The following is an 11753-nucleotide window of genomic DNA, read 5'->3' as shown; positions in this document are numbered from 1 at the left end:
GGAGGCTCTTCTTAATTAATGGCAGACTTCTTGGGGGCGGGGATATGCAAAACGATATGTTTTCCCCATCTGGCTGATTGGCATTTTCTGCAACGAAAGCTCCACCATAGCTGCACAGACTACAGTGCTCAGCAGTAATGCAACTGTGTTCTTTCTGGAGTCTCCACATTTATAAATAGCCACTGATGTGGATGGCAAAGACACTTTATGCAATCTGCTCTCCACTCTACACGTCATGTTTGTGGCATGATTGTACCATTCGTAGAAAACTATAAAAAATCCGTTCAAAATAAAAATTTGATAGAGAAGGAACATGCTGTGCATGCTTCAATAGAGCAAGAAAGATGCCTCATATTTTACTTCCTTTGTTGCAGCAGATTTTATTACTTGGTAAAGATTCCTTTTTCCTTAAGGATTTTTTCCAAGATTCACTCACGTTGCCCTTGTCGTTACATCCAGTCTCAAAACAGTCATAAAATTTGCCTTTGCATTCAATAGCATGGGTGCCTCTTACAGGTTCACAGTTTAGGGCGACGCTCTCTCTCTCAGGTTCATTACCTCCTTTCTCATCATGGAATTTTGCCTTTTCTTGATTACTGTGAGACCTGCCATTAGTGATGAATATTTCATTACCAGGTATCTGGTCATCACTTCTGTAAGAAGGTGCACTGCCAACTTCATAATCCACCTGCTGAGAACAGCTTGGCAAAGAAATGGGAGGGGAGGAGGAGGAGGAAGAGGAGGAGGAGGAAGAAGAAGAGGAATTACTTTCTGTACTAGCATTAACAGAGTAGGGTAGATTTAAATAGTGACTGCCACATTCTTGATAGAAGCAGCACATGTGGAGCTTCTCGTACTCCTCCTTTGCCATCCGAAGGCGTTTTCTGTATGGACAGTCCTGAGGCACGAACCACTCCTGTGGGGAGGTGCCACCGAAGGAGCAGGTGGAGAAGCACCAGTTGTTCTGCATGAGGATCTCTCCGTGGATTCTTTTCATGAGATTGTTGATGAGGACGGATCTCCGCAGGTAGACCTCAGGATCATCAATGAATTTCAGCTTTTCCAAGGACATGTAAAGAATATGGGCCCGCTCCTCAAACACGGAGATTGTCTGAAAATGCAAAAAACACAAGATACGGAACTGAAGGCAACCAGTTTTGTTCCGGACAAGGAGAAAGGAAATGAAGCAAAGTGTTCCCTCTGTGTCACTACTTTTCTGTTCTTTTTCTGAGTTATCTAAAACTGGCTTTTTTTTTCATTTTGCACATCCATGTAGCTGGGGACCTGCTTTTTCTTGGCCACAGCATTCCCCCATGTTTAGGGGGTAAGTAGCTGAGCTTAGGAGGTAAGTGGATGAGCATTACACCACAGAGGCAATTGCAGGCCAGAAATCCAAGGTGGGACAGTGAAATCCAGATGCACACATCTGGCTCTTAAATTACACTTGGAATTAGAACATAAAATTGTTGTGCAGTTTTGCTCCAGTGATGACTAGGGGGGCCTTTTGCTGCAAAGGGACCCAATTCCATCATCCCCTGTGGGGCTTTTACAAAGCTCTGAAGTCAAGTAAGGGTCCTTCCTGCAGTGCCAAGGTTTGCAAGAGGCAGCCAGCAGCCATCGCCTCACACAGCAAGTGTTGGAACATTTTATCTGCTGCCAGTGGAAGAGGCCCTCCAGCAAGGAGGTCTCCATTTGCCAGGCTCTAACACTGCTCTTCTGCATAGAAGTGGATGCAGGGAGGGAGGCAGGGAGAAACCCATCTCAAAGGATCCCAGCATCTGGAGAGCAGCTGTTGGCCTGAGTACTACACCCTGTGCTCTACAGAACCGGTGGGAACACAGATAGGCAGGGATAAGGTCAGGAAACGGAGAGAGGATAGGGATTTGCAGAAATCCTGGCTCTAAGCCCATAGATTTGTTCTCCCTTCCACGGTCCTTCCAGGACTCCCTTTCTCAGCACTGGCAGCATGAGCAGGTTACTGCCCCTGGGAGGCCCCGGATTCTGCACTGTAATCGCTACCCTGGGAATTAAAATAAGAGAGGGGGCAATGCATGCTACTACTGTAAGCACTATTAACTAATTTTCATTTTTAGTAAGAATTTGGTTTGCGTAGGAGGAGAGCAGCACAGCACAAAGAGAGACTGCTCTAAATCCCCCCATCTGTGGTTTGATCATTCTTCCCTTTCCCACATGGTTACAGCATTTTTGCAGGGTGGAAGTCGTAGCTATGAGGACTGAAAGAGCTTAAAGCACAGCTGCTTTTCACATCCATTCAGCTCTCCTCAGCCCTCTAGCTCTTTCCACAGCCTGGTCGTGTCTGCAAGGCTTAGAAGCAGCACAGTGCCTCATAAAAACAAAAAATTGGCCATAATTTCATACAAGTTCACAGCTGAAGCTCTTTGTTAGAGACAGTAATTTTCTATAATAAATGACTCATTTTAAATTATATTAAGCCTATAGGTTAATTTGCGTCCTTTGTACCTACTGCAGCAACAGTCAGTGAAGCCATAAAAGCCTGGAGCAAACCAGCAAGCCTTGGACTGGGATTCTCCTGGAGATATGTACCAGAGGGACACCGGTAGGAACAAGTTGTCAAAGGCTTTCTTTTACATGTTGCCAGCAGCCCTCTGGAGAGAAGCTCCAGGCCCTATTATCATACCCTCTATGGGACAAGTAATCTCAGAACATAACTCTTTACTGGGTGGCAGAGGTATAAACATGGAAGAAATTCCAGGAAAGCTGGTGGGCATCCTCCCTCTGCCAGAGCTCAGTGCTACAAGGCAGACAATGTATTCGGGCTCAACAGAAGAAATTGGTGACCCAGGGTTTCTGACATGTTACATCTTTGCAAACAACAGCACAAAACAGTGGCTATGTCAAGCTTACCAATATCTCTACAACTGCTTGTTATTGCTGTAAAAAAAGACTAAATAACCACTCCTCCTCTCCCTCTTTGTAAGGAAATTAATCACTGATACAAAAATGCAATAATCTTGTAAAAAAACACAACCTGGCTGAAAATTGGTAGAATGAAGTGACATGTGTGAGACACTCACTAACGAGAGCACATTTTTCAACACCCTTGGTGCTGTTTATTCACTGCTCTGGCAGCAGACCAGACATCTTCTGAAATTAACAGCGGGACAATTTTTCACCTTTCTGGTCCAGGTACTTATTTCCAGACAACTCTATTTGTAGCTGAAAATTCCTTCAGCTACTCTAATGTCCTTGGGAATTGAGCTCAGCATTAATGCTTGCTTCTCCTCCACAGAAATCCCCTCCCCATTGCCAAGAGCATTGGACCTCCGTGGGCCAGGGAGGATTCAACAAGGCAAGCATGGTGTCTCCAGGCATGAGCTGTCCTTATGTACTTCACCCCAAGCATTCAGTTCCATACAGAACTGAGCCCTTAATGAAGAGGAGCATAAAATCTTGCCCAAAAAAGTCAGATTTCAATTTATGTCTTCACTGGCCTGGGAAACATTTGCTCTAATCTCTTCCCTGACATAAAAAAAAAAAAAAAAAGTCTTTCATTTGCTAATCTGTTCTTTGGGAGTTATTAGCTTTTTAATAAGCACGATTAAATACTGAGGGAACTTGTACTTGCTTTTCAAGTCATTCTGTTATTCTAGAGGATCTGTAACCAGTGTGCGGTATATGGAACCTCTTACTATTTCCCCCCCCCCCGGGAAAAAAAAGTTTTATATGAGTGGGAAATCTTTTACTTATGTTCTTTCTTTCTGTTGTTCAAATGCTGTTACAGAGCTGTTTCCGTAAGCATGACATGAACTCGCTAAGAACAAAATAATCCAAAAAACCCACTTATTCTCAGCATTTCCATTTGCAGTTGTTATAAATGCAGAAACGCCTTTGCTTCTTTAGCAATTGATGACAATACAACAATAAATGTGAAGAAGTGACAACTGTTTCTGAGCAAACAGCTGGATCATTCTCCTAATTTCAGCAGAGTATTTCAGCCTTCTGGAAATGGGTCACTCGAGTGTTACTAAGCATCTGAAACTCAGAGTAAAAATAATGACTATTAGAAAACATACTTTATGTGTACAGCTGCTGAGTGGCGGATGAAAATCCTCTTCTTCCACATATTTCCTTTTAAAGTATGTGATCTTGGATGTTGTTACAGGATTTGAAATTCCCCTGTAATGTGATCCTGTGGGTAATAAATCAGATATGACAAATGACATGCGGTTTGCCGGAGGTTCTCCAAACAAAATACTTTTCATTTCCCTCCGCGCTACAGGAGAACGCCGCCGCATATTTTCGCATCTATTCGCGGCGATCAGAAATAAACCCTCTGCTGACTAGCGCACGACCCTGGGGCCGGTGTGAGCCGGGGCCGGCGCTCGGCCGCCGAACAACTTCGTCCCTCCGCCGCTCCGCCGATGCCGAGCGCGACCGCCCGCGGCCCCCGCGCACCTGCGGCCCCGCCGGAGACCCCCGCCCTCCGCCCGCCCGGCTCCGCGGACGGCCCCCTGTCCCCGCGCGGTGCCCCCGCGGCGGAGCGGTGCGGAGCGGTGCGGAGCGGTGCCTACCTGCGGCGGGGGGCCCGGGGGCCGCCGGGGCCGGGGCCGGGGCCGGAGCCGGAGGGGCGGCGGGGCCGGGGCGGCCGCAGCAGGGCGGCTCCCAGAGGGCGCGGTAGGCGGCGAGGTCGGCGGCTCCCTCGGCGGCGATGGGGCGGCCCAGCCGCTGCATGGGCAGCACCAGGGTCATCGCGGGCGCCGGCACCTGGAAGCGAAGCAGCGCGGTGAGCGCCCGCCGCCCTCACCTGCCCCCCGCCCCGCCGCGTTCCGCCCCCAGCGGCCCCCAGCAGCCAGACCTCTGCGCGCACGGATATTAAAAACATACGCATATCGATCTCACATAAACACACGTTTGGGGTTCACCCCCCCCACTCCCTTCGTACGGCAGGAGAAAGAGAGGAGCCCTCTCCCACAAAGGGCGCGGGGTCCCCGGCACCGGGAGTTGGTGCGCGCTCCCCCCAGGCCGCCCCCGGCCCCGCTCCCGCTCCCCCGCGCCCCTTCCCGACCCCGGCGGCGCTCACACACCGGCACGGATCCGCTCACTGCCTTCCCATTTCCTCCCGGCGGCGGTGGCACGGCGCGCTCGGCACCGGCGGGGTGCGAGTCTGCCTGTCTGGGTGCGTGTGTCTGCGGTGCGTGTGTGTGTGTGTGTGTGTGTGTGTGTGTGAGAGAGAGAGAGAGCGCGCCCAGCAGTCCGGGATCGCGTTCCTTTCTTCTTTCTTCCCTCCCAAACGACACAGACAGCAGAGACTTAGGTAGTTGTTTCCACTAGCCCCGATCGGACTGAACTGGATCTGCCTCCAGTCAAAACACTGCGAGACTAAGACAGAAAATTGGCTCCGGTTTCACGCCGTGAGTTGCGGTCCCACCGGAGCCAAGCACAACATCGGCGGAGCGGGCGGAATATTAAGCAGGAGCGGGGACTCCGGGGCCAGCGCCGGGCTGCGAGCTGCCTCCTGCCGCGCCAGCGGGCGGGAGGGGAGGGGAGCTGGGGGGGAAGGCGGCAAACTTTCTGCGAGGGGCGAGGGATGAGTTCATAGTCACCTACTTCTTGGCAGAGGAGCGCGGAACAATGCGCCCAGACACGGGCCGGCCCCTCCCTCTCCTTCCTCCTCCTCTCTCTAAGGAAGCGGGATGTAGTTTCCCCTCGGCGCAGCCCTCCCGGAGAAAGACGACGGCCCGAGCAGGCGGCGGGAAGGAGGGGCTGCAGGTGGGCAGGTGGAATTTCAGCAATTGTTTGTGTTAGCAGCTGAGCGCACTCGAACAAGAGGAAAAAATAAACCGCAGCAGAAGAGGGAGGAAAAATAAATCGTTCACATCTGCCAGTTGTTTTCTTAAATCCTAGCACAAGGCTGCTACTTTATTAAGAAACGGCTTCCAGCGTGCGCTGTCTGTGCCTTGGATGCCTGCGTGCGTGGATCTGCCTTGCCTCCTTGCCGGGGCAAAAACAGGAGCTGAAGGCACAGGCAGCGGAGCTCCCGGAGCAGTTTGCTTCAGTAAAGGGCACCAGCCTCACTGCAGTCGGACTGACAGGTGCCTAAACCTCTTCCTCAGAGCCAATTTACTGCTGATGCACTCCATATAGCCCTCAGTCATTTTTCTTGCCATCTTGCTTTTCTTGAACCAAGAAACAGCACAGGGAATGATAAACCACTGGACTGGTCAGTGGGAAGTTATTCCTGACATGGACAATATATGTTATTTTATTCCCACACCTTTTCTTACCAGCTGAGTACCAACACATGGAAGAAGTGGTCAAAACAAGAGAGTCAGTCTGCTGACCTAACAGCAGGGCCAAGAAGTGACCCAAGAACCAGCTAAAAAGTCATATATTTTGTGTCTGAAGAGATTACACAATCATTAGAAAGCAGCAATGGACTCCTCTCATTAATCCAGAGGGAGGAATCATTCACAGGAGCACATCGATCATCTCACATTGGCAAGATGTCAACACTCAGTGTTTGTCCTGAGAGAATAAAGGTTGGAAGAAACTCATTGCTGCTTCTCGAAGTCAGGATTCCTTTGCTCATAATGAATTCAGCATCTCTTTGTGATTTTTTTTTTCTAGTGGGAATTGGAGATTTCAGGTCTGCATCTTTTTCTTACCATATTTCATCACAAATAGGTCTTTCTAAGCTCAAACAGAAACATGCAGGAAGGAAGGAAGGAAGCGTTGGGATGCCTTCTGCACAGTGCTTCTAATTTATCTTGAAAAACTGAGCTCTCTGGACAGCCACGAAAGTAAATGAACTGCTTCTGCTATTTACAACATGCAAAATTAATAGAGGCAGGCCAGTTCACTTCCATAAACAGCTACTGTCCGTGCACATTCTCCATGCTTCCAAACTGTATAAAAACAAGGCATAAATAATAGAGCTTCTCTGGGAGAAAGGAACCAAAACCCCAATCACCAGAAAACCAAAGCCCCAAACAAAGCTTGTGGGTCTCAGCATGTGTTACAAAGATTTAGAGGTGGCTCTCAGCTAAAAAATAAGTCCTATTTTGTGGGAGAGGATTTGCTTCAGTATACAGAAGCTGAGAACCAGGCTTTTAAAAGGGCTCATGTCTCTGGGCGGTCTATTTGTTCCCCTTGGATGTTCAGAAGCAGTGATTTCCAGCTGCTGCAAACGAGTGGGAGGAGAGCTGCAAGCACCCAGCACATGGGGCAAGTCGGCCTCCTTGAAGGTAGAGTTGGACACAGCAGAACTGTAAGCCTGTGTTTACTGAGGAAGTGCTACCAGACCCAGCTCTGCAAACAGGACCTCTGGCACTGCTCCCGAAGAGCCAGCCTACTGTTTTTCCCTGTAAAGGGTGGCAAAATCCATTCCTGAGTATCTTGCCAGAAGTCACACAGCAAATCAGTGTCAGCGCCAGAAATAGAACCAGATCTCATCGTCCTCCAGCCGTAAGCCCAACCCCTTTATATTACATTATCTTATGCAATGGAGGGATTTCATCCAAAATCCCGTTGGTTTCAATGAGACTTTGCAGAACAGCACACACATTGTTACATTTCCATTAGCGCCTCTGAAAATAAAGGATGAAAGATGTACATTTGAGCATACAATACAAAGTTACAGCAAAAGGTTGACACTTAGGGCTGGATTCAATTTTGAAAAATCCATTTGGGAGCCTTGTGTGGGCTTCGGTGGCATGGAAGCCAGGCACAGTTCTTTATTGAACCCAGCCCTCCATCCTTAGGCTACCACAGTTTTTCCATTTTGTCAGCCAAATGCATTCAGTGTGAGGACACCCCGAGGCATCTACAGCAGCCTGAAGGTTAAAATGTCAAACTTTTTCCGTGTTCAGTTTCACACAGTAAGACGACTATACATTGCCACGCTACTCCATTTGCTGGGGTTTTCACTCCCTATTCCTCCAGTGCCATTATGATGTTAATGAGAGAACTGTAATGATGCCATTCACATTACAAAAAGCCTGATGCGATGTCAGAGAAAGGGGCTTTTTATACAGTTCCAGAATGCCTCTAAAACCCTAACTTAGATATAAAATACCCATGACTATAAAGCTGCAAGTCTCACTGAGACCAATAACAACAAGGGGATAGACTTAAGATGGCTATTCCTTGTTCAGCCCTGGGTTTGTACCCAAGTACTGCAGCAGGTTCCGTCTTTATCACATAGTGCGGAGCGTTTTCATTGCATAACAACATGGCTTGAGGAGAGAATAGCGTTTCTTAGCTGGGCTATAGCATTGTTAACATGTGTATTGTACTGCTTAGAAAACAAAATTGCTGTCGTTTTGGTAGCTGTTACCTTTCTGGCGTTTCAGAAAATTTACAATGCAGAAGCAATAAGGAATCGCACTGCACACAGGCTGTGCAGATCCACTGTCTAAGGAAGCAATGACAGCTGGTGAGAGGAAGGGGAAAGGCACAAACACATAGCCAGACTGGTGTACCTCCCTTAAAAACAAAAACCCGACTGCATCACCTGTAAACTAGTCCAGGCTAACCTCATTGTAAACAACCTGCTCTTTATGGTTGATGCAACAAAGTTTGGTGTCACCAACTTAGCTGAGGGAGGCAGAGCATCCTGTGAACAAGAGCGTCATGGAAAAGGGCATAAAGGCTCCCCTGGGAGCAGCAGATAAAGGCATGAGAACGCCAGCATCACTGGCAAAGAGAGCAGAGCCATGCTGTAGAGACAATGGTGGAGTGATGACAGCTATGGCAGAACTGTGACAACCTCACATGGGAAAATAAAAGAGTAGATGGAGGCAAAAAAGGAGGACAGGCAGGAGGTGGCTTGGCTCTGACCACAGCAGCGGACAGGGAAGAGGATGTTGGGGGCTTGAAATAGATCAAACTGGCTGATATGTCACAGGTTCAAGGAGAAGGAAGTTACAAACAGAGATGGGAGATAACAAGGGCCTTGATTAAAATGTTTATTGTTTGGATAGATATGCATGGAGTTGTAGTAATGTTATGAATGAAGCAGTGGAAATGCAGGGGACACCTAATCGCAGCACACTGCGGCAGCCCAGTCACAGGAAATGAAAGCAAAGGATCAAAGACCATCCCTGCACTCAGAGCTTTGGAGGCAAGCTGAGCAGCAAGTCTGCAAGAAGTGGAAAAGCCTCTAGAATTTGCCATGATGGATTTAAATTGAAAACTGGACAGCCCATGGTTGAGAACAGACAGGGAGACTTCTTCCTTCCCTTACTGATACAAGAGAGCTAAGGAGAGCTGCATCATGCCAGTGCAGAGCAGTCCCTGCCTGGTCCGTGGTAAGGGACAGTCATCAAGCCAGAGTCATCAGAGAGGCAGCAGGGGGAAGAGGGGAATGAGGACAGATGCAGCGAGATGGTCTGGACCCGAAGCAAGGATGATTTTCTGTTTCTTCAACTGTACCTCTACCAGAAATGTATATAACACCATCTAACAGAAGCAGAGTCCAAGGGTGAAATGAAAGGGTTAAGGCTGGATGAAATAACTAGACTGGTAGAACAACAGGTCTGTGTGCCAATGGGTCAATTCAGCTTTTTATCCTTCGGAGGTATAGATAAACTATAGACCTGCCAAGTCTAGTGTTTTCCCCTGTATTTCTTGGCCCTTACTTCAGGGAATTTCAAGGAATTCACTGTTTTTTTTCTTTTGCTTTCTTTTTTTCAACCCCTCCTCTTCTTTTTCTAGAGCTGGACTTACTGTTTGGTGGAAAAAGAATTAACTTGAAATCAGAAATTGATTCCGGTGTCAAGAAACAGCCCTTTCATGGAGGTTTTTCAAAGGTATCTTCACTTAACTTCTACCCTAATTTAGATTATACAACTCCAGATGCTTAAGTGTCTCTTTCTTCAGACAGCATTCAAAGCAAGTATTTATCTAGCTTTTCTAATTCCTACATGCTATTTTCTTTTCTTTACATACCTTTCAGTTGAATTGTTTCCAGAAAGATTTTATGGAGTTACTCTGGCCCAGTAGGTCAGAGACCCCTGGGTTTCAGTGAAAAAAAAAAAAATTAAAAGAAAATGTCCTTTTGGATTCTTAACACTTGGGCTTTCTCCTGCTTTTGGTTTCTATGAGGCAGAACAAGAGAAAGTTTCTGTTCTGACAGAAAAGATGTTTCCTCTCGCATTTCTTTGTAGGTATATGTCACCTATCAGAAATCTTGGTAGCTAATATGCAATGAACTCTTAAATTCTGGTTCTAACAGTTCAAGCTTTCCCCAGAATTTATGCAAATATATGAAAATGAAAGCAAAACTGCAATTTATTTTGCCACAGGGCTCTGGCAGATATGGGAAAAGGTGCCATCACATTTACTGCAGCCATCTCCCCCTAAGGCTGCTTTGCCTGCCTGGTCTGGGAGAACAATAAAGCCCCATGGTATTCATTTCAGTAAGCATAAATATTTTTTCCAGTGTTCTTAGCCAAAATGTCTCATATGCTCTCTGCCTCCACCCCGCTGGTGGCTGCGTGGCCTTGCCCGACATAAAAAACTCCATCCAGGATCCGCTTAGCTCCGTGGGGATTTAGTTTTCAAAACGCTTCAGCATCCTGAGGGCAAAAGGTGCTCCTCTTGCTGCAAGCTGTAACCGAGAGCATTTCTGATTAGTTAACCTTTGTCAGGGGGTTTAACACTGAAAAGGTGCTCCCAGTGTTATTACTGGGACTGAAGTCAGAGAGGAAAAGGAGTCCTGGTAGTCAGGCGGGGCTGAGAAAAAGCAAAGCCCTGCTGTTACATAAGGAGACTTCCCAAATCACCAGGCAGCTCTCATCACTTGTTCTGGAAGAGAGGTACCAATTAAAACTGCTTCCCCACTCAACTTTCACTCCGGTGCCCAGCACATGCATGTCACTGGCACCGTAAATGAGATGGTTTATGGAGTTAATTATATTGCGTTCTTCACTTTTTGTCTGCTGAAGAAAGTAAACAAAACACAGAAGTGTTTTGGAACAAAAAGCGAGTTGTCTCCCACTTTGCTGTGTGCTACTTTCCACGAAGAATGAGAGCTATTGTTATTCTTTTACAAGTTTCCTTCTAAGGGAAATAAACACCAAAGGTAGGATTCCAAGGAAATGACTCACAAATATTGGCAACAGGCTCTGAAAATTGGATCCAGTCTTCACAAAAGCCTTTAGCAGAATACTAAACCCGCTTATTGCAAAAGAAACTTTTCCCAGATGAGCTCCACATCAGCTCTGCAAGTGAGTGTGTGTTAGCACTCGGAGACAGGAACAAAACCCATTTCTCACGTCTCCCCTTCTTCCCTCTGGGGCACCGCTGCTGATACCATTTTTAGCTGGAAGCTGGAAATCTTTAATAACCCACTGAGTCATCCTCGGGAGAGGGAGGGAAAGGGATGTGCCTCACCTTGCCGAGCAGCAGGCTGCCCTCCGGCCGTCCCCACCCAGAGACCCCCGGCAGAGGGCCGGGCAGATGATCTCCTGCGAGCCGATCCACAGGAACCGGCAGGAACATTTATCCTACAGCTGTAAAAATGAAGGGCAGAGCAGAACAGAGAAGGGATTCCACCCCCCCCAATCCCCTGACATTGAATCGAATTCAGCAGGGCAAGATCAGCCTCTAATAATCTGTTTTCAGTCACTGAGTTAGCCTTTCAGATGCGCAGAAGGTAGCCATGCACCGTGACTCATATTTTATTTCTTAATCAGGAATCCCAGGAACCACGAATGCAGACACTGAAAAATCAGACAGCTGAGCAAAATCAGTGCGGCAGGATTACCATC

At 47.6% G+C, this 11753-nt stretch overlaps 1 protein-coding gene across 1 annotated transcript; it reads right to left on the bottom strand.

Annotated features, from left to right (window-relative positions):
* Window positions 1–349: 349 nt before the first annotated feature.
* On the bottom strand, window positions 350–4731 carry SERTAD4 (SERTA domain containing 4). Its single transcript, XM_062489270.1, has 3 exons — window positions 4554–4731; window positions 4056–4171; window positions 350–1111 (listed from the first exon to the last, which is right to left on the bottom strand). The coding sequence occupies exons 1-3, from the start codon at window positions 4729–4731 to the stop codon at window positions 350–352; spliced, it is 1056 nt and encodes a 351-aa protein (XP_062345254.1).
* Between the last annotated feature and the right edge of the window lie 7022 nt (window positions 4732–11753).

Source organism: Cinclus cinclus, chromosome 3 (genome assembly GCF_963662255.1).
Source record: "Cinclus cinclus chromosome 3, bCinCin1.1, whole genome shotgun sequence".
Taxonomy (NCBI): Eukaryota; Metazoa; Chordata; class Aves; order Passeriformes; family Cinclidae; genus Cinclus; species Cinclus cinclus.
This window is presented reverse-complemented; position numbering and strand designations above follow the sequence as displayed.